This window comes from Andrena cerasifolii, chromosome 8 (assembly GCF_050908995.1).
Source record: "Andrena cerasifolii isolate SP2316 chromosome 8, iyAndCera1_principal, whole genome shotgun sequence".
Classification (NCBI taxonomy): Eukaryota; Metazoa; Arthropoda; class Insecta; order Hymenoptera; family Andrenidae; genus Andrena; species Andrena cerasifolii.
Window position 1 is genome coordinate 5,572,630 of NC_135125.1, and position 22,890 is coordinate 5,595,519.

Consider the following 22,890-nt stretch of genomic DNA (forward strand, 5'->3'; position numbering starts at 1 on the left):
TATCTCTTTCCCTCTCTCTGATTAAAAAGCGCTTAGGAAGGGGTAGCACCTCCTCCTCCAGGCAAATACATACAAAACATCACAAACGAGGTATAGAGTAGAGCTGTCACTCAATGCTATTTTCTGTCACACGGTTTTGGGGCTCATGAGCCCATTACCATTTCTGTGTCACGTCCAACATTAGCGGCTAAGCATGAAATAAGAGTGCAGTGCTATTAGCGGTAGGAAATAAAATTATAAAATTTTAATATACACAATAGATACACTATCGACAAATTACAGGATAGACCTGACATTCAATGCATTTTTCTATGCGGGGTTTGGGGTCCTAGGATCATTGGCGTAATTAGGATTTTGTCTAGGGGGGGGGCCATCTTCTTCCCGCTCTTCCTCGCTCTTTTTTTATAGGTAGAGGAATTCTTTATATACATAAACATTTTATAACAACCATTTACCTACATATTTATTTAACATAAACTGAATAAAAAATTATTGATTATTTAATAGACAAATGTTTTTTACTTATTTCGATAGTTTCTAGGGAGGGGCCATTCCGCGTTTTGGGGGGGGGCCAGGCCCACCCGGCCATAGTCGGAGCGTAAGCTGAAGGGGGTAGCAAGTTTCGCGGTAAGGGGAGCGATACGAGTGGATACGAGTAAATCGGGTAACGCAGTTATACATGCCGAATGCATCCGAAGCTAACCGACGTGCCTGTATCTGAACCTCTACCTTTTCCCCTCCAAGCCTACCTTCCCCTCGCCGATAGTCCCAGCTTCTGCTCCATCTATATATGTCTATGCACCCGGCCCCCTAACTAGTTACGCCAATGCCTAGGACCTTTACCATTTTAGTGTCACAGGCAACGTTACCGGGAAGGTCTCGAAACAGATTGTAACGCTATGAGTGGCAGAAATTAGAATTCACCGCGGGTAAAATTAGGTTCCTCGAAGCCCGCGATTTACAGATATTTATGTTCTGTAATAATTTAAAGATCGTTTTATAAACGTAGTCCGTCCGTCGGAAGAGAACAAAAGATCACAACGAAACGAAAGCACATTCGCCCTTTACCTTTGCTGTTCTGTTCTAATTTATTTAACACAAAACAAATGTCATTCGCTCGCAATAACGTTACTTGTGAAAGGAGTACTATGTTTTGAAAAGCACCTGTTGCTGAACCTCACTCATTCATCTTATGTGCATACATTTTCAATTAACACTAGAATTAAGGAAAAGCCAAGAAAAATCTCTGTAAATAAGAAAGACCAAAAATGTTAGTTCATGGTTACCTACAAAAACCGTGATCACTTATGTGGAATAAATCTCCGTATCATTGAGAACTGTAAACAAAAAAGACACAAATCTGAAATCCATAAGAGACATATTTCTTCTACAGCCATTTATTGACATTGAACCCCCCAAATATCAGTCATCCTTTTGCACGTGCACGCATAATACATAAATATATATAAGAAATCTGTTATTTCTCAAAAGCGATTAGTTTATGTAACTAATTTTTTATTAGTTCCATTGACCAGTTAAGTTTATACTTTCTTTGGACCACGTCGTATACCTACCATTTCCTGCATTTCCTCCAAACAAGTTTGATGCCGCTATTTCGGAAGGTTGTTTACATCGTGAATTACGTTATGATCTAAACTTGTGTCACATTGATTTGATTTTCTATACGCCTGCCGTAATTCGTTAAACAGATTTAAAAGACATTTCGTAAACACGAATCTGTGTACGTTGTTGGATAAAGTTTCACACAAAAGTTAAAAACCCATAGAACTGTATTGATATGGGTTAGTATCATTTATATTGGATCTCATTATAATTTCATTTATTCTTGACGTCGTAAATTTCGACACGGACGGGAAATACTTTTGGTTTACATCGAACCAATTAATTTCTAAATATGAACGATGAACAAATTGTTTTAACATTACCTGACACGCAAAATGTGGATTCAGTATATTTAACTCAATCTCAGGAACTATCGCAAGAAAGAACAGTGGTAGTATGGGGTAGGTTGTGCCCTATTAAGTTACCATTCAAAACAATGGGTAAGATTATTTCATTTCTAAATTCTTCTAACCCATTTGACCAAAACAACGATTCAAGCTCAGCGCATAAAGTCCAAGTGGATATTTAAATCAGACTTATAGTATGTCGTGACATGAATCGGTATTATTAATTAGAGGTATTCTTACTAATTAATAGATATTTTTATTAGTTTCATTTAGTACTTTAAGAGTTTGCATTTCAATAGAGATTATTTTTTAGATTGTTAATGTCCTTTCAATGCAAATTCTAAATTGATTCAAAATATTCTATGTGATCCCAAGATTCTATTATGATCAGTGGCGGATTTAAGAAAAATGGCTCAGATGGCAAACGTTCTGAGGGGCCCATTTTTTCGGAAAAATGAAGAGCTACTTTACTAAAAGGGGGCAAGTGTACAGAAAAGTATAGAAAAAAAATATAGTGGTTGGATAAAATCATAATTTTTTTTAAAGATAGGGCCCTGGAGGGCCTTCTGGGTAGGAGCCCAGGTGGCAACTGCTCATCGACCGCCCTGTAAAATCTGCCACTGATTATGATCATGTGTGCTTAACCATTCCTTGATAATAGGAATCAATGTGAATCGGGGAAATGTTTTTCAATGATTACTCTTTTCTTTTTACTTCCACAAGGACAGTTACAAAATTTCATACACTCACAGCGTAAATCTGAAAACTGAGAAATGTATGAATCAAACCTTTGTCAAATGGGTTGATTATAATGTGAAAGTGGTATTTGTTCTTTTATACTTAATAAATTCTATAGTTAAGTAAATATTTATATAGAACTGATCAATGATGTTTACACACTTGGTCGCTCAGAAAGCTGTGATATTTGTGTAACTAGAAACGAATTAAAGCCAAAGTGGCTTAGTGTAATGAGCAAGATACATTTTAAAATAACCAGAGAATACATTGACGGCAATACTAATGACGCTGTAGTATACTTAGAAGACTTAAGCCAAAACGGAACGTTTGTTAATAAAGAGAAAGTAGGTAAAGGAAAGAAGGTTGTACTTGAAAGCAACGATGTTATATCTTTAGCACAACCCGCTGTGACCAGTAAGTTGAATACTAAATGAAAGTCTAATTTTCAAACAAAAGTCTTTCGCACTCTCTTCCAAGCGTAATATTGTTGTCCTTGACACAACTTATACGTATTCCTTTATGTTTGTGACAGTATATATATTTATGAGCACTTCTGCATTTGAGAGCAATGATTTACCTCCAGAACTAAGAAGCAAATACGCGGTATCACGTATATTAGGGTCCGGAGCTTGCGGGGAGGTGAAAATGGTATTTTCTAAAGTTGGCTGTAAACGATTTGCCATGAAAACCATTGTTAAAATGGGTGGTACGACGAGTGGATATAAACATCCACTAAATGATCCCGATAAGATTATGAACGAAGTTAAAATATTAAAAGCTTTGAAGCACGTAAGTTACTACACATTGCAAATTATCAAGATTATTTAACGTGTTAACATGTATTCTATTTCTAGCCTTGTATAATTCGGATGGAAGAAATTGTAGACACTCCGAGGGCTGTGTATATAGTTCTAGAATTAATGGAGGGTGGTGAACTCTTCGAAAGAATAAGAAGTCGAGGCAAGTTGTCAGAAAAATCTGCGAAATTAATTTTCTATCAAGTTGTACTTGCTGTTAGTTATCTTCATGACTCTGGTATAACTCATAGAGACTTGAAGGTACTCTTCTTTTTCTAAATAAATTCTGTGCGTTATTTTACATTTATTGTATATCTACGATATATAAATTTTGTTCGTTTATAGCCAGAAAATATACTACTGGCTAGTAATGCAGAAGTGACATTAGCCAAAGTCTCAGACTTTGGTTTGTCAAAGTTAGTTGACGCACAAACCATGATGAAAACTTTTTGTGGAACTCCTATGTATGTCGCACCAGAAATATTAGCTACTATTGGACATGGTTCTTACACGAATCAAGTATGTGTGTATGTAAACACAGTATTTACTCGCTAGGAGCTCGAGACCGGCCGTGAGCATTTAACGTAGAGGAGACACGATTCCGAGCGGTCGTTTCTCTCTTCCTTCTTACCGAAGGCGAGAACGAGTCTAAATGCTTATATGGGGTCGTCCTTAAATTACGTAAGGCTTTTTTTGGGGGGGGGGGGAGAGTGGGTCGCGAATTTCTTACGTTTTCTTACAAGGGGGTACGTAATATTTTTCAACCTAATTTTCAATAAATACAAATTCTATCATTAATGCTCCAGAAAAGTAGTTTTAGTTTAAATTTCCCGTAACATAGAATCAGTTTAATAACTGAAAAAAATTAAATGTCAAAAATATTACTTAAGGAGGCGGTTGCAATATCAAATTTTACGAATTCTTATACTGGGGGAGGGAGGGGCTAAGAATTCGCCAAAATTGCCCATACGTAATTTAAGGACGGCCCCTAAGGCGCAATTTCATGCTGACGCTCGATGCTCGTTTTGAGCGTCAAAACCAGTCACTCTAAAAGCTAAACTCGGTTTTGACGCTCAAAACGAACGTCGACGCTGAAACTCACGTGGACCGATCACGTCTGGATTCAGAACTGGTTTGACGCTCGAAACGAGCGTCAGCATGAAATTGCACCTGTACCCGTCGCGTACACGAGCGATGGAGTATCAGGTGTCCGAAAGACGGAGCGAGACGAAGTATCAACGCGTCGTCTATCTCGCACCGTTCCTCGCTTGCTTCCAATCCCTCTGACTCGCTCTCGCATTCGCGGGACAGGAGTGAGCCAGAAGTGGTGGAGATAGCGCCGAGCTCCTAACGTGTAGGCAACATTGAGCTCTTAGTGAAGAAGTGCTGCAGTTACGAATGAAGTAGCATTGTTTTTAATATCCTTGATTTTACTAGGTAGATGTGTGGAGTCTAGGAGTGATATTATATGCTTGTCTAAGTGGTTCAGTACCCTTTAATTGCCAGAACAAAAGTATTAGCCTACAAGACCAGATTAAAAGAGGTCATTACAGTTTTCCTGCTTCAAAATTTGGACATGTTACAGACAGAGCAATAGATTTGGTAAATGTGCAATACTATCAAGCAGGACTATGCAGAGAAAAATATTGTTAGTTTCTAACGGTATCATTCCTCAGATCAAACGCATGATGACAGTCAACCCAAAAAGACGAATTACGATAAAACAGGTTTTACTACATTCGTGGTTACAAGATCGCGAACTAATGGATGCGGTTGATACATTACTCTCAAAAGAAAACAATGAAAATGAGGCACCTTCAAATATCCGTAGCAATAATCAATACAAAAACGAGCAATACCACGGATTAATAAAACGAGCACGGTTAGAAATATAAGTACAAATACTTCGAATTAAGTAGTATATAATTGAAGAATTATCGTTTTCAATTTACTTTAGAATCACTTTCCTTTTCGTTTAAATAATACTTTTTCGGAAATCGCTGATGTTTGTAATCTATTTTTTGTATACGTAGTTATGTATTTATAAAAATCCTTAATCCTTAATAATAAAAGTTACTAATTTCTACGTGAACGTTAAAATAACTACAAAAATATATTGGAAAACAGTAATATAATAGAACATTAAGTTGATAGAAAGTGAGATTAAAAGTAATGAAACAGATTGACTGACCAGTACAATTTATAGTAGTAATAAAATTAATTTACAGTAATTACGAAGATATGCAACAACGAAACTAGCTACTATAGTAGCTGAAATTATACCAAAATGTTATTTAAAATAAGAATTCTAGGAAGCTATTTTTGTATTCTGTACTCTTATACGCTTGTGATTATTAAAAGGCTGTTAATTATATGTCGTTGCCTTTTCCCCGTTCAACTTTTCGTACGTATTAGTATAGGTAAAATAATTGATAAATGTGTATGCAGCAGAGAAATCTTTATCTTGAGAATTTTTTACTTTAAAAGCAAACAAGACCTTGTGTATAATAAGAAAAACAGGTTTATATACAATTACAAGTCGTCGGGAGAATAATGTTTTATTAATCACGTTTTTTCATCCTCTGACACCTATTCTTCCCTGCATTGATATATATCTTTTTCACCTCGGCAAGGATTTGTAATTGGAGTATCCATTTCCGGTCTTTCTTTCTTAGTAAGTCCCGCTAGTAACCGTTTTATTTGAGCTATTGCTCTTCCAGGATTCAAACCCTTGAAAGAATTAATATAACACTTGAACACAAATTACTGGAAATGCCTTTCTGTTTCAAATACAGTATTATTCGCTAAGAGCTCAGTTTGGACGTTAGCAGTTACGAGGTCGGCGCTATCCCCACCACTTCTGGCTCACTTTTATCCTGCGAAGGCAAGAGCGAGTCAGAGTCAGAGAGACTGAAAGCGAGTGAGAAATGGTACGAACAACGCGTTAATACTCTGTCTCGCTCCGTCTTTCAGATGCCTGATACTCCGTCCTGTGCGTGCGCGTTTAGAGTGTTTAGCTCCCTCTCGCCTTTGGCAAGAAAGCAGCGAGCGCCCTCTACGTTAGTCCTAGCGAATAAATACTGCAACGTTTCGTACCTTTGGGCACGTTTTTGTGCAATTGAAAATAGTATGACACCGGTACACCGAATAAAAATCTCGCAATTTGCCGAGTCGCTCCCTATGTTCCATATCGCGTGAATCTATTATCCATCTGTAAGCCTACACGATAAAGCAGTTATTTTGTATTAGACGTACTGAAGAATACAATGCAAATGTTACATTTAATAGTCTAGGTTAGTCTATAGTGTTACGCGTCTGTATTGAGAGTACGTATACTTTTAAAATTCCCTGCCATATATGTACCTGCAAAAGAGTTGCGGGACCGAGAAATTTATCGCCAAGCCACCAATACGGGGGACAGGCAAAAGTACAGCATCCACAAAGGATGCATTCGTACAAGCCATTCAATTTATCTCTGTCTTTCGGGCTCTGTAGGATTTGCCGCAAACCGAGAAAATTTTCTTCGCCGGGACGTTTCAAAAACGGCTCAATTTCCTGATATTGCTTCAAAAATTGAGTCATGTCCGTTATCAAGTCCCTAATTACATAGGAATGTGGTAGAGGATAGACGACTATAGGCTTCGGTGATTGCTTCACTTTTCTAAGGATAGAGAAAATGGATACCAAACAGTTTTACGATAAAATAACTAAATATGATAGTATCAGTAGCGGATTTAACGGGCGCTCGATAAGGGCCCCATCTTAAAAAAAAAAATTATGATTTTATCCAATTATTATATTTTTTTCTCTGTGCTTTACTTCACTTAGCCCGTTTTTAGTAAACTACTTCTTCATTTTCCCGATAAATGAGCCCTCAGAACATTTGCCACCTGGGCCTTTTTCTTTAAATCCGCCACTGGATAGTATCATCTGTTTTTAAGTATTTTAACATTTTTTTAAGCAATTAATATAAGCGGGACAATTGTAAATAATTATTTGGTAGTTTAAATCTATACATTTCGTTATTTCGAATCACTGGAAGGAAAGAAATATTTCTAAGCTTTTCACATTACGTTATGCAAGCCAAAGTATTGACACCATCTATATTCATCGAACAGCATCCGCAAATTCCCTCACGGCATGATCTTCGATAAGACAACGTGGGGTCGTGTTGTGCTTTTATTAATGCCAACACATCCAGCACCATTGTACCACATTTATTTAAATCGACAGAGAATTGTTGCATATACGGTTTCACAGTTGGTTTCTCTGGGTTCCAACGGTACACCCGAACTGTCTGGAGCCTTGGCTTCTCCGCCACTTTCCGTTCCTAAATTTTAACAGACCTTTAACTTTAACATTTTTCTGTACTTGTTGAAATGTCCAACGGTACATTTTACGTGATATATAAATTTATTGGAGAGATGTAAATGCTTGGGAGGGTAAGGGAATATTTAAAAATGGCACCAATACAGTTTCTGATAAGGGACACGAATTTTATCAACTAAGAGAAACTGGAGTAAAACATTTATGACCGCTAACTTCGGGAGTTAATTTGCAATCCTTCATTATGGAAATTTCGGCTTCGATCACGGTATCTTTTTCGGATGGTTCCTTTTCCTTCTTTTGACTGGAAAAAAATCTACAGCTTCGATGACGGCTGCTTTGACACGTGCTTCGACAAGGCGACACAATCGTGGAGGGCCGAAAATGGCTCATGCAATTGATAATGTTGAAGTTAAACATGTTTGTAAATATAGTATTTTATAGGAAGTTTCTCGTAAGTGTCGCGACAGATTACAGGGGTATATTTTGCTTTTTAAACGATTTTTTTAATCTTATGATCATTTCGTTCTGTAATGTGTAACTCTTTGCTGAGATGGAAACAAAATATCATCATTTGCAAGAACTTCATGGTTATTCGCAACAATTTGAAGTTGCTTTAAAAATGAGACTGCAAATATATACTGTGCTTTTTATATGTATAGGTACTAGCAAAATACCCCTGCGCTTCGCTTCGGGCCTAAGAGATATTAAGGACTCCGCGAAAACACATTTCAAACCTTCTCACCACCCTCTTAGGGGTTGATTAGGGCAAAATGCTGAAATTGGTTTTTAGGCATTTATGTGGGTAACCATTCGAAGTAAAAACCAAGTTGACATCTAACCGGGCCTAAGAGATATTAAGGAGTCCGTGAAAACACAATTTACCCCTTTTCATCCCCTTGAGTATGGAATTTCAAAAAATCCCTTTTTAATCTACTCTCCGAATTTCATGTTGACACAACGATTATATAAATATAGAGTAGATGTACTGGTAAAAATTATAAGGGAAATAAATAGCGATTGTAAAATTCATATTCCAGATCTTACAAATTAATTATACAAATCTTGTATCTCAAGCTTGATTATTTAATTAATTCTACAACTGTATATGTATTGGCACCATTCTTATCATTCCAATTCATCCCTGTTCTGTAATAATTGTTTATACACCAGGTATGTTCAACTATTCTCTTGGCAGTCGCAGGCAGGTTTTCCAGAAGGATCACATGACGTAGCAGCCAGACCCGCCTTTAGAGTTTGTGGGGCCCGGGGCAAAAGTCGATATTATCGAAAACATCTAATTGAAAATAGATAACCTTACGTCTTTACTTCACGCGTCACTTAGGGTTGCCGAAAATCTATTCTAGAAAAATTGATACCTCGACAATTATACTTAATTCATTCAATTTTTACAAAATTAAGTCCCTAAGCGCTGGGGCCCCCTAAGCGCGAGGCCAGGGCCCCGTTTGCCCGGTACTAGGGGCGGCTCTGGTAGCAGCAGGGCCGGCGCTAGGATGCTTGGCGCCCTTATAGAAGAATTGATATGCCGCCATAGAATTGTTGCGACAAAAACGCGGCATCTACAGATCTCGTCGCAGACAAGACTAAGTTTAAATTATATTTATTATATTGACAACTAACTATTTAGTTATCAAAACGCTTAAAACACTATGGATGCTATCAGAACTCAAGGTACAGATGGCAGCACTGCGCTTGCGCCGGACAGCGGCCAATGAAAATGAGGCACCCCTTACTCGTCACCGTCTCGCAATGCCTCCCCCCTGCCGCGGCAGGGGTAGTTAACCCCCGTGCCTTAGAGCATATATACATGGAGGTCTCATTGCCTATGTCTCCTGTGGATCCAGTTGCCGACCAACATCGTGCAAGAGAGAAAGCATCGTGCGAACTGGTGCAAGAGAGTGAAGTATAGAGAAACAATCGACCGTAATGCGCATGCGCCGCTATCGTGCGAGAGAGAAAGACATATAAATACGTCCGTAAAACCTGCAACAATATTTTTCCACACGTTTCGAGCATACATAGATGGTATGCAGTGATCGATGGTCGACCAGAATTTACAAAAGAAGTATTCGAAGCTTTAAACTGTCAAGTTCTTAAACAACAAAGTCAAATATTTTGCAATTTAATGATGAAAGCATGCACTGCGTATCACTTCAAACCATACCGCTTGCAGCAAATTTCACGACATCGGCGCATGCGCATTACGGTCGATTAATCCTCTATACTTCTCTCGCTCGCACGATGTCTTTCTCTCTAGCACCATGTTGGCGACAGTTTCAAACTTTCAATGAGACCTCCATGTATATATGCTCTAAGCCCCTTGCCCGGCACCCATGAACCGTCCTTCAGGTCCGCGGTTTATTCGTAACGTATCTCGGCAGGCAAGAGTGGGGTGGTGAAGTATTTTGTTGAACGGCGTGCAGGTGGCGTTACAGCGAGGCTCTTACCACGCATGTGTCATGGCGCTGGTGCGTCAGAGAGCAGCGAGACTGTTGCAGATGCAGCGAACGCTTCGTCTAGTGTGGGTAGTGGAGTTCACGTAGTGCTCTGGTCGCGCATGTTGCAAGAGTTCGTGTCAGTAATGGACGGCTTAGTAGTACCTGTTGCACGACCCGGCGCGGACCGGTTCGAGTCGTTCGGCTATCGACATTTGTCGTAATAGAAAAAGTGATTTGCATTCCGGCGAGGATGAACCGTTCCGATTGTCATTGTTGACGTTTCTTGTGGTGTGACAGTGCTGGCCGCCACCGCTGCCTTCCGCCACGATTCTCGTGTGCAGACACAGCCAAAGATACGCAGTAGCTACGAGTGAAACAATGGGGATCGTGCAGAGCCGTGCCGGCGAAAGCGATGGCGGTGTGCGTGAGGTATTCATCGGCGGTGTCAAGGGCGGCGCGGCTCATCAATCCTGTCATCCTAGTCTCGGCATGGGAAGTTTGGGTGGACCGCACGCACGGAGCGGCAGCGTCCGTGGCGCGCCAAGGCAGCCGATGCCCGACGCTGTCGAGCTCGAGAGGCGCTTCACCAAAGTTCTGGTGAGTTTTCTCAGACTTTTTTGCTGCTCCTTTCCTCCCGTCGGATTCGCGTAGCTCCTAACGCGCACATCCGGCACGTCTCGCGGATTAGATGCACACACCATTTCCCTCGAGTCGAACCTCTCTTTGATCGATGCCGAGACCAGATCTAGAAACTGTCAGTGCTGAAGCAAATAGGCTTGGATTCTTAGAATTCAACAAAAACGTTGTTGCCATTGCCGGCGAGCTAGTACGCAGGTGCGTACTGGTTTGTTCGTTTCAATGCGAGCTCCTTTAAGTAACAGCATCGGCAACTTTTATTTCGCCTCCCATACACACGCAGTTACAGTTTCAAAGTTTCCTAATTGAAATTCACAGTGCGATTACGAGAAACAATTTCTAACAGCTATATGCATCGTGCGGTGATTTTTTAGACAGCATTTACGTTTATTTCTCTTCGTTAAACCGCGCCAGTTCTGAAATCCGCGATATTTCAGAAAAATGTAATCGATGTGCGCGCAAACGATGCTTACAAAGCTATCCTTTGGTACGCTAGATGGAATCGGTTTACGCCGATATGCGTGAACGCCGAGAGTAATAGGATATTAATTGAATCGCTTTGATCGGCGGTAAATCACGTGGCGCATCGACAGTCGGATGATCCAGTTTACATTCACTGGAATCTGAAAGCGCCGGCAAATACGATCGTAGCAGAATTTATAGGAAGCAACAATTCCTAGTAAATCGCGGCTATGTAGGATACCGAAACGTACGCTGCAACGGTGTGCTTCACCTACCTCGCGCTTTCGTGCACATAACGTTGACGTAAGGGCACGGTCATATTTATCTTTACTACCCCCAAGGTGTAATGTAAGTAACAAGCTGATCGGTATCGACACGTGTGGCCCGTAACTTATAGCCGCTAATATCTGAACTCGAGTGAACTCGGGACAGTGGTTCTCTGGAATATCGATGTTCATCAGTATCCTATATAGTTAATATTGATTACGCACGGAAATGATCGTTACGTTCTGATTTCCACTGTAACCGTATAAAAGCAACTTTCGTTTCGATTTTTATTTCACAAGCCATCTTAGCAAATAGAAAAAGGAATTGTAAAAAAAAGATAAGAAGAGAGGATTATCGAATTTCGGTCAAATAAATTTTTTTATAATTTGTGAAGGCATTTTGTGAACTTTCGTACCAAGTATCAGCCGCTGCTTCGAGGGTCGCTAATTTTATTGTCGAGATGAAATGTCGAGAGGTCGGGAGCGAGAATCCATGCGGCGCGGAAGGGAGACAACTCAGACAGCACAGGGTTGAGGAGGAAAAATAATGTGTATGTGTGTACGCCTACGTAGCGGCTGCGCTCACCAAATAAGATTCGATTGTGCATCGAGACGACCATAGCAGCAACTACGAACATATCGTAAACAAAGAGACCCCTTTACGGATCGCATTAACTCGCAGCCATTCGATTCACTATCTCTTTTGCTCTCACTCTGCCTTTCTGACACCATGCTCGGCCCCGCTTGGCTTCCAACCGCCGTGTCTTGCTTTTAACATCGATAATTTCGACGATTTCGGTATCATGAATGCGAGCCTTTGTACCCACTCTAGCTACCGTCAGCCAACCATTTACGTTATGTGCAATGCTATGTGCAGTCACAGTATAATATTCTTTTTTTTATTGAAATTATTATCGATCTCCAAAGACGAACCTTATTCGTTATTTATTGCATATAGTGATTAATAATAAATAAATTGAAAAAAATGATGCACTTTTACAATAAGAATATATAGTGTGCCCCACAATGAGTGGTATAATCGAAAAGAAGGTGATTCCAAGTTCAAATGTCAATCGAAAATGTAGAGTAAAATTTGTTGCTACGAGTCTTCATTTTTTTTAGAAAATTGAGTTTGAAAATTTTTTACGCTGGCGTAGGCCTGATTAAAAATTCACAGAGTGAAGCAGTGAATATTTTAACAGTCCTTTTTTTAGCGAGTATACATGTGCCCCGTCGGGAATCAGTTTTCTCAGAAATTTAGTGTTACTCTACAATATTCGACTTATTTCTGCATATGTGTTGATTTCATCCAGAGTTGTACCATATTTCGTGCTGGAATCTGCTCATTTCTTACAATTACTTACAATTAGTCAGGTGCACGAGTACATGACGAAATTTCAAACTGAGTCTCTTTTCGAAAACGGAGGCAGGGACGGATTTGCATACAGGCTAAGCTGCAGCCTAGAGCGGCAAATTTTTTGGGGCGGCAACCTATATGTCTATTTCCTTAATATGCGAATAAAATATTAAACATAATGTAATAAAAAGGCCCAGTCTTTTATTTTGGCTGTTTTGCTCGGGTCATTTTTAAACACAGAGGCTTGAGACAATTTTAAAAACAACTCACTGTTTTTTCATATAACGAACTAGCAATAACTCATATGTGAGTTGCTGTATTGAATTAAATTTAAAATTGTCACAACTCTTTTAGATGCTTGGCAGCGCTAAATTTCCAAATTTGCTCCTGAACGGAGGTTTATATAAAAATATTTTATTCTATATTTTCTACTTGTTTCTGGAGGTGGATAAACCTCCTCGATTGTACCACTCATTGTATACGTTATTTAAGTATTGCTTGTGTAGTATTTCGTGGGACATAAAGATATACAGAAATAATGAAGGTATGTAAATATTTTTCACTTCATTTTCACACAGAGCAGCAAATAATTTGACAACAGTTACTTGAACTCGTATTTTTCTATTCGTTCTCGACCCAAAGGTGCGGCTAACTGTTGTTTTGTTACACCTGACGCTCGATAGCAAACTATGGTGCAGGTCGTTATAACAGCTTCTTCGTAAATCACATTTGCCAGGCTTTATCAACTAAACATTGATATTTTCTGCTGGCGATAATATAAACGGGAGCTTAGATTAACATTCTCCTCTGGCATGCATTTATAATGTGTGTTATCACGTAATTCATTCGTTTTCAATCTGTAATGGCAATTTTAAATCGTGACCCAATCCATGACTTCAATAACAAAAGGCAGTGATTCTACTGCAACTAACATATATTTATTGTTAGCACTGAAACTGATCGAGCTTCGCGTATTTTCCTTGGAAATAAAATGCGACTAAAGTTTATCAGGATCGAAATGCATTTTCATCGTTTATTCAATTTTCTACTGTTTCTTTTTATTTATTAAGTAACGAGCAACCACCCAATTTTATTCACAGAAGAACAATAATTAATGTTATCAGTTTAGTGATATGGAATTGCTTTGTGAGCAACCTGTTTAAAACTGTTAAGTGATCCAGAAAAGAGATTTATGCTGTGATTAATCGAATATTAATCTTTTTCTCGGTTCTAAAAACTGATATGGTACAAAGAGACCGAGGATCCGTTGAAATTTATTATTTCTTAAATTTATCTTACATTTAAATAGTTGCAAAGCCAAAGCAGGACATTTCCCTAAAAACCCAAGTGAAGAAGCCTGTGAGATAGGAGGCTGTGATTCAGCGAGTCAAAGGCCGTTTCTAAATCGGTAAAAATGACATCAACTTGATGTCCCTCGTCCATAGCTTGTGTAACGTAGTGATTGAATATTGATAGATTAGTCACTGCGGATCTACTAGGCGCGAATCCACGCTGATCATAATACGATACATGGTTTTCCAAAATTTTTATAAGCTTTTCAGATGATATTTTCAAAAGCGCTTAGCGAAAGTGTTTAAAATAGATATCGGGGTGTAATAATTGTTCACGAGCGACTCATCGCCTAACTTAAAAATCGGTGTAATTAAATTTAATAAATATTGTCCAGAGAGGACGGGCAATAATAAACTGAGAGTTTTTAATGAAAATAGAAGGCACACCATCCTCGCCTGGAAGACGACCTATTGCGTTAAAAATTCACTGATGTTAATGAACCTGTGCGTTACGTGTTAAGTTGTTATTCATATGGCGATGTGGAGGTAGCCTAGACGCGGAATAAACAAATTCAAAATAATTAGCAAAAGAGTTAGCTATTGACTGGTCATCGTAAACCAAAAGAAACGAAGTGCTAGCAAAACACTTCTGACACTCCTAACGAACTGATTCGAACGAAAAATTCTCTATCGAGCCTTCTTTCTAAAATGCAGAATATGTCCACGGTTCCATAATTATTGTTGAAACGTTATAACTGGAACTACAGTGCTCGTAGCTAAGAAATAGTAATTTATGTAACTAGGAAGCCTCTCTTTGGATTTACTAATACGTTAGCATTTGAACACCGGGAATGATAAAATTTTTATCAAGTATCGTTTCTACTCTGGGAAGAGTAGAAGGTTCCACGAATAACGCGTTGTCGCGGTTATTTTAGAAACCTACCCAGCCAACCGGAAAAACGCTGATTGTCGTGGGGAGCGCGTCATTAAAGTTACTAATTAAAGTTAAACGCTTATCGTTTAGTGAACCCATCGTAAGATAGTACACGCTGCTTTTTTTCCAGTCGAACTCATTGCCCATTCGTTCGCGTGGAAAAAGAATACTGTTAAAAATGCAACATATGGATTATAAATTTTAAAATTATTACAATTAGTAGTCTAATAAAACTAAACTCAGATGCTTATTAATTGTATACTAAAGTAAAATATTTGTTACCGATTAAATAGACAAAAAAGATGTACATTAGAATTAATTACATTAATTGATTATAATTCTCTGCATTCAAGTTGAAATGATATCCTTCGTGTTCTTTATAATAGTAATTTACTATTAAAAGTATGAAATGTTGCTTTGGCAGGAAGAGGCTTAGAGATTTTTTTATGATTTGGAAGTAAAAGGAGGGAGCTAGTAATAGTAAGAATATGCTCGTTCACACGTATTGTATTTGCTGTAGGTACTTGCATGCTAATGGCAGTGATTCAAAGTCATATAATGGAATAAAATACTCTTACAATTGACATTATAGTGCGCATGTAACATTACACAAAAGTATCTTAAACTAGGTAGGTACACACAATTTCTGTTTGTCGTGCAACTAAAAGTTGCTCATTATTCTCCTTCGTTTCCTTATTTCTCTCTTCTTTATCGATGCATTGTGTATTTCACCAGATAGACACCTCCATTTTTTTTTCTATGGTAATAATCTTTTAGAACTCGCCAATTAATGTGACTTTAGTAATCTGGCTTTGCATTGAGAAAATTGATTCTGCCATATACTGCAGAATAATAATCTTATCGCTGATATTATCTGCCTTTCTCGTAATTCTAAATGAACGCACGTTCACTTGAAATGTATCAAAGTACAGAAAAACGGACATGTAAACACAAGATTGCATCGAGTGCAATTGTACCGTCATTAGCGTGTGTATTACATCAGTAATATCTTGAATATGAAGTGGTAAAAATGTTTTCAAATGGCACATAGTTCACGTCGAATTAAATTATAAATACGGACAACATGAGGGATGAATGAAAATGTGAATGAAAATGTGAATGAAAATTTCTTCCATTCATGCAGTAGTAAGTAAAGGTGGTCTATAAATAATAAATATAAATGGAATAGCTTTTATATAAGACAATTGATATAAAATAACTATACAAATTATGAGCAAATGTTTCCATTAAATTTTAATTTTTTCTAAACCATTTGTCAAGGATGTAACCATTTAGGTATATAAAATTTGATTCGAAATAACGAGGGTGGGATATCGTTTGATAGTGAATACAGTTGTAACCCTAATTAGCGAATTGCTCAAACACCTAAAACGCATTTTGTTAAACTTTACGCCTGAAGTCTGTGCCCGGCCTAACAGTGTCAATAAGTAGACTCTTACGATTATTACATTTAACTTCAGGAAAAGCTAATTTCTTCAAAGGTGTACATTGAAATTAAAATAAAAAAGTAATTGTTACCATTGAGCCGTTTCTTTTGAAAGTGACCTACCTAAGTCCATTTATATTTAAAAAATTGTTATGTATAAATTTGTCATACGAACTTCAAGTTGTACACGTTACTACAATCAACAATAAACAATTGACAAATGGGCTTAGGCCGCTTTCAAAATAAACGGCTCATTTCACGATTATACAGTCGAACCTCGATAACTGAAAAACCTCTATACAGGGCCGGCGAAACTCAGTATGCAAGTTATGTGCCGCATAAGGGCGCCAGCCGAACTCCAACTCCCATATAAACAAAATGTTAATCTAATTTTTTTTGTACTCCGTAAAGGCGAAACATATTAAATAGAAAACAGGTGAAAAAAATTGGGGGCCCTAATCATTTTCCTGCATCGGGGCGCCAACCATCCTCGCACCGGCCCTGCCTCTATAAATCGAAAATTTTCTTCATTCCCTTCCGCTCCGGTGTAATCACCTCCATATCTCAAAGCTTCCTTAACTCGAACTGTATTTTGCACGTTAAATTATATATTTCACCTCTACAACTCGAATTTAGAAGAACTCCGACCTCTGCAAGTCGAAGTTTACTTCTGCATATGTATTACGAAATTTCGTAGAAAGATCTGAAAATATCGAGGAAAATGTTTTCTCTGCATTATTCACGAGTAAAAATGCTATTGATTTACAATACGCTAAAAGACTAGCACAAAGCAAAATCACAATTTTTTTTAATATGTAATAAAGGGTAATATTACAAACAATTGACCTTTAAAACTGGAATTTGTCTTGCTTTACAGCTTCACAAGTGGAAAAATTCAGTCCTCTAAATCCTCTATAAGTCGAATTTTCGTTTGTTGAACCTCCCTTACTCGAAAACTCGATAAGCCGAAACCTCTATAATTCGAAGATTTTCTCCCTTCCCTTAAAATTCGAGTTATCGAGGTCCGACTGTATTTATATTGATCTAAGAAGGTCACATATTGCTTTATACTCTTCTAATAAACCCTGCAGAAAATTGTCGAAACGGTGAAAGCGCATGATGCTTTAGGCCCGATCCACACTATCCGTCGGGTCACGGTCCGGTCTCGATCAAAATCATATCCGAGAGCGTCCGCACTATCAAGTCGGTCGAGTGTGGACGCTCAGGGATATGATTTTGATCGAGACCGGATCCGATAGTGTGGATCTGGCTTTAATGTTCTTTTAATAGTTCGGCAGCGTGTTAGAAATGATCAGGAGATTGCGGTTCATTATAAACTCTTGTCGATGAGTCAGCGGTTGATAGTCGTGCATTGTGTAGAAACTGCGGTTTGACTCACGAGAATCACTCCAGGGCCAGGCAAAAATTTTTCTCGTGTCTCCCGCTCTCGTAGCGGAAACCTAATATACCTTGGTATTCTCTTCTTCTCTTCCCCGCAACAAGGATTAGGAATTTCATCCGCTCGACTGTTTACAAATCGCATTTCATGAAATAAACGTTCATGAAGTTTTCATTGAATGTAGATTAATGACGATCAGAATTAAAATTTTTGCCGTAATTTTCTATCAAAGTATATTGTTTAAAAAAACAACAACAAATGTATTAAGTAACGTAGGGAAACGAATGTATGAATATTAAGATAATAAAATAATAATGACTGGTTCCGGAACCACCCACACAATGTTGTAAATGTTAAAAAGACACGTGTATTTTGTTGTTGTAGAATATTTGAACTCGTTTTGGCAATATGGATCTGTCGAGTGGGTAGGTACGAACTGGTAAAGTGAAAGGAAAGTTAGGTATCGTAGCGTAAAAATCGCTGCGCCTAAGATTTATTTCTGCTTTTTACAGTACCCTGGCCTAAACCCATGAAGCGGGTTTTTTTTCTAGTATAGAAATAAATATATTGAATCAATCTTACAAATCTGCATTTTTTTAGTGTAATTGTAGGTGTAAGTATCAGTCTCAACTACGCTAAGACTGTTATGTTGAAGTTTTATTATTTCTCTATAATTTGACATTAACAAAAAGGACTAAATTTTAGCGAAATGTAACATTTCCGATATTTTCGATACTTTTATAATTTTCATTATACTTCAGTACTACAAACTTCCGCCAGTATAGAAAATTAACAAGTGAGGCATCTCTTTCCATAGCTATATATTCTTAAATACATCACACGAGAATAATATAAAGTTGAAAACTATTAACACTTCAGATAACGCATTCTAGACTTCCAATATAGAAAATTAACAAGTGAGGCATCTCTTTCCATAGCTATATATCTTTAAATACATCACACGAGAATAATATAAAGTTGAAAACTATTAACACTTCAGATAACACATTCTAGACTTCCATAAGTAAATACTACAAGTCTTGAATTAAAAAAAAAAATAAGAAAATGTTTCGTATTTTTTTATTTTGTAGAAGAAACTGCTTAATATATTTTTAACATTTTATTCTGATCTTCTAAATGAATACTGAATTATTTTGTTAGTGTAAAGCAAAATACTTCTTCAGTTGTATCGAGCATTCAGTTCGTCTGACTTCTCGCAGTCGCCCTAGGGCGAATATATCTTTATAAGTTGGCGATATTTATGGCGAAAACTAAATTGAAATTGAATATTTACGGCGACTCGCGAATGCAGAGGATCTTTCGATTGCCTTCTAGGGGTCACTATCTCACATCCAGACCTGCGCGCGATCCTGCCGCATTCTTGAAGGACTGCCTGGACGAGCATAGACTTGCCAGCTTACAGGAGAGATACGTGCCTGCTTGTTTGCTCGCTTGATAGCAGCAGCACGATCCTCCTCGAGGGTTCCCACTGAACACGAAAATCTTCAACATTCTCACAACCGAAGCGAAACTGACCGACGCCCACTCCTTCTCTTCCCTTTCCCACCATCAGGCATCTCTGTCTTCACCCTTCTATGCTTTTTTTTTTGACAATACGCCTGGAACGCTGCCAAACGAAATCGTCAACTGTTCAAACCCAGAATTTTATTCCTTTAAGAGAGACATTGTGTTATCAGGGCTCCATTTAATTTATTTCTTTGGGCCAATTCCGCAAACGCTCAAATCGCCCGTGATTTTCATTAAGGTAGGGTTTCCTATACGCGACTGGACGCAATGCCAAGAATTTCAAAGTCGATTTTCTCGAAAATGAAGCGCGATATGAAAAAAAGGTACTCTTTCTTTTCGACTTATAACAGTTAAATAAATCGAGAAAAAGGAATACAATTTTTTGATATTGTGCTTCCTTTTCGAGGAAATCGACTTCGAAATTCTTGACGTTGCGTCCAGTCGCGTATAGGAGGACCTACTTTAATGAAAATCACGGGCGTTGCGGGCAGTTTGGGCGTATGTGGAATTCGCCCTGTGGCGAACTGAATCTCTGCAGTGAATAGAAATCAAATAATAATTTCCAAATCTATCTATACCGTGATATCGGGTTCGGCTAAAAAAATCCGACGCGTTGTTAAAAAGCTGTTCGACGTTTTTATAATTGTTTAAAAACGCAGTGGGGGAAAATATTATTATTGTCAGCGATAAAGAAAACCCTTTTTGTACAGTGAGGGTGGAAGATGATATCAGCAAAATTATTCAGTCCGAGAAGCACAATCAGTATGCATTAAACCTAGGTGACAAACATGCGACACATCGATTATGCAGGAAATTCGGAAGGGTGTTAAGGGGTTGCATACCTCCAGCCGCGACGAAAATGAATAATTAAATACAGAAAAATTTAAGGGTTTTATTAAAAAAATAATAATAAAACAAAATACTTAATATACATGATTTACTAGTCCAGAAAGTGCAAGAATGAATTTACAATAATGTTTGTGTTAAATTATTTGTGATTTTTTAAGTTGTTTTTTAGACAACTACAGAAAAAATAGTGCTTCACTGTCGGCATATATTCGTTAAAGCATCGATGGATCTGAAACATAAACTAAGATTCTTGTAAAATGAAGTTGCCATTATACAGTACTTCCTCGTTAACGGCTCGCTGGTCGGGACCGGCGTTGAGCCCGTATCGTGAACGGAGCCCTAATTTCGAGTGTTCGTTTCTGGTCGAAGGGGGGAGCGAGATGGAACACTGCGTGCGGGATGGTCGCGAGCGCTTACCGTGAGCCCTAAAACCGCTTCGCAGAATTTTTCACCAATGCGTCGTCTGTCTCGTACCGTCCTCGCTCGCTTTCAGTGCCTCTCGCTCGCTCTCGTCCCGTCTCGCTCTCGCCATCGCCCGACAAGAGTGAGACAGAAGTGGTGGGGATAGCGAAAAGTCCGTATCGTGGACAGCAAACCGAGCCCGTAACGAGGAAATACTGTAGTCTCTCGGGGCATTTCACAGTCCGCGTCAGTGACTGACACTGGCTGCATTGAACCGTCACGGAACTAGGGCTGTCATCAGTCCGGGTTCCCCCGGATTTGTCCTCTTTTTTAGGGCGTCCGGGGGGATTTTCTGTAGTGATCCGGGTTCGATGCTGCTCGCTCAAAAAGTCATAAATACTTTATCTTTATTTCTTGATCGCGGTTACAGTTTATAATTTACAGAATTTTTTGTCTTGGTATATATCGTACCTAATATATAAAATAATTAAAAGTGTCCGGGTTTCAAGTGGAAATGTCCGGGGTTTTAATGCTCTCTGTCCTGGATTAATGATTTTACAGATGGCAGCCCTACTCGGAACTGACACGTGCGAATCCGCCTTAAAACGTCCTCGTTCCTCTCAATAACCGTAGGCTGCCAGCGATTGACATAATCGCGTAATGCGCGGCCAACCGTGCTCGGATACGATTGCACCGGGTATTATATGGTTGCTAAGAAATCGAATGGAGAATGTGGAAAAAGTCGATTCCGATAATGCGACTCTTCGGAGCTAAACAATGCCGTTCAAGGGCCGAAGCTGGTCTGAAAATATCCACAGGAAAAGATAAAACCAGCGTTTCTATATATAGAGGGGTGGTCGAGCAGTGCTTCTCATGTTGGTCCATCGTCGTTGATAAATTAGAAGCGTGCACACTCGTCGTAAACGACCATCGTAACGAATACGGTAGAAACCCGTTACGCGTTGCAAGGGAATAAAAAGCACTCTGTCTAATTTTCGCAGAATATTTCTACTTTGCGTATGAATATATGCGCTGGCACTTGTCTGTTGAAGAAACCATTTCTCTTGTTGACTAAACGTTTGAGTTTGTTTTTTTCCCCACAAAGGAACCATGTTAGTTAGTGGCTTTAGGTGTAAAGATATTTCTCAACAAATAGATATGCGTTTCTGAATGCAATAATTTACAGATCATATTTTCTTTACACTTGGATACCTATAGTTTTTTAATCGATTCTGGTTTTTGTCTCATTTTTTACAGTATGTAGCCTGGAGATAATGTTACATCGAAATCTACACAATTAACAGACTACTGTAATTTGTAAAGTGAATCAACTAGCGAGCACTCAATGCAATTTGAATTTATAGTGTATTAGAGACAAAGTTGAAGCGGTTTTTGATCGACAAGTGCATATTACGGTTCCTTAATAAGTTATGGTCCAAATTAAAAAATTAATTCAGTCGTCGGTTCCACATGTGCAAATTCATTTTGCGGGTGAGTAAAACGAGATAATTAATTTATTAGGTTAGTGAATTAATGACTGGTAAAGTTTTTCAGTCATTAATTAATTAAAAGTAATAGTAAATGGTACTATATGAATGTAAAGCTTGAAGCTAGCTAAAGTGTTGGTTTGGCGGGGTATCAAGCCATGGTAAATATTTAATATGTAACAACTTGGGCTAGATAAATATTTAATATGTAACAACTTGGGCTAGATAAATATTTATTATCTAACAAATTGGGTTAGATATTAAATATTTTACAACCGAAAATAGTAAATTCCAAAATAGCTGGGTGGTTTGCAAAAATTTCAATGGAACGCAGCGTAGATTAAGCAGTTGTCAAATAGAAGAGATATTGTTGTTAATCGTAATTGTAATTAATTGTAATGGTTGTTAATTGTAATTAACTATACTATCAAACAAATCTGACACGTGTTTCGATCGCGCTGCAACTGTGACCAAATAACTATAGACGATTTTTTACTGCGACAGCTGTAATGTTCAGCTCCATGCTCTCTCATAATACGAGT

The 22,890-nt window shown here is 38.3% G+C and overlaps 3 protein-coding genes across 4 annotated transcripts in view; 2 read left to right on the forward strand and 1 right to left on the reverse strand.

Moving 5' to 3' along the window:
- Positions 1 to 1,535: 1,535 nt before the first annotated feature.
- On the forward strand, positions 1,536 to 5,879 carry LOC143372509 (ovarian-specific serine/threonine-protein kinase Lok). The gene is made up of 7 exons (XM_076818713.1): positions 1,536 to 2,063; positions 2,847 to 3,122; positions 3,241 to 3,497; positions 3,563 to 3,766; positions 3,851 to 4,024; positions 4,943 to 5,107; positions 5,182 to 5,879. Exons 1-7 carry the CDS (start codon positions 1,916 to 1,918, stop codon positions 5,398 to 5,400), a joined length of 1,443 nt encoding a protein of 480 aa, XP_076674828.1. The 5' UTR covers positions 1,536 to 1,915; the 3' UTR covers positions 5,401 to 5,879.
- Positions 5,880 to 5,950: 71 nt separating this feature from the next.
- LOC143372511 (succinate dehydrogenase [ubiquinone] iron-sulfur subunit) lies at positions 5,951 to 8,852 on the reverse strand. The gene is made up of 5 exons (XM_076818717.1): positions 8,048 to 8,852; positions 7,579 to 7,835; positions 6,869 to 7,166; positions 6,602 to 6,724; positions 5,951 to 6,235 (listed from the first exon to the last, which is right to left on the reverse strand). Exons 1-5 carry the CDS (start codon positions 8,249 to 8,251, stop codon positions 6,095 to 6,097), a joined length of 1,023 nt encoding a protein of 340 aa, XP_076674832.1. The 5' UTR covers positions 8,252 to 8,852; the 3' UTR covers positions 5,951 to 6,094.
- A 1,458-nt stretch (positions 8,853 to 10,310) lies between these two features.
- The window catches only part of Frl (formin-like protein), an 84,052-nt gene continuing 71,472 nt past the window's right edge, over positions 10,311 to 22,890 (forward strand). For both annotated transcript variants that reach the window (XM_076818711.1, XM_076818712.1), the window contains exon 1: positions 10,311 to 10,887. In XM_076818711.1, the coding sequence (XP_076674826.1) occupies positions 10,669 to 10,887 (219 nt within the window). In that variant the 5' untranslated portion in view covers positions 10,311 to 10,668. The remainder of the gene's footprint in view (positions 10,888 to 22,890) is intronic.

Coding starts and splice junctions, on each gene's coding strand:
- LOC143372511 (XM_076818717.1), bottom strand. CDS start 8,251: ATGTTTAACTTCAACATTATCAATTGCATGAGCCATTTTCGGCCCTCC. Junction 7,836..8,047: donor ATTGCAAATTAACTCCCGAA/GTTAGCGGTCAT, acceptor GTTAAAATTTAG/GAACGGAAAGTGGCGGAGAA. Junction 7,167..7,578: donor AATACTTTGGCTTGCATAAC/GTAATGTGAAAA, acceptor CTCTATCCTTAG/AAAAGTGAAGCAATCACCGA.
- LOC143372509 (XM_076818713.1), top strand. CDS start 1,916: ATGAACGATGAACAAATTGTTTTAACATTACCTGACACGCAAAATGTG. Junction 3,123..3,240: donor AGCACAACCCGCTGTGACCA/GTAAGTTGAATA, acceptor TGTTTGTGACAG/TATATATATTTATGAGCACT. Junction 3,498..3,562: donor TATTAAAAGCTTTGAAGCAC/GTAAGTTACTAC, acceptor TTCTATTTCTAG/CCTTGTATAATTCGGATGGA.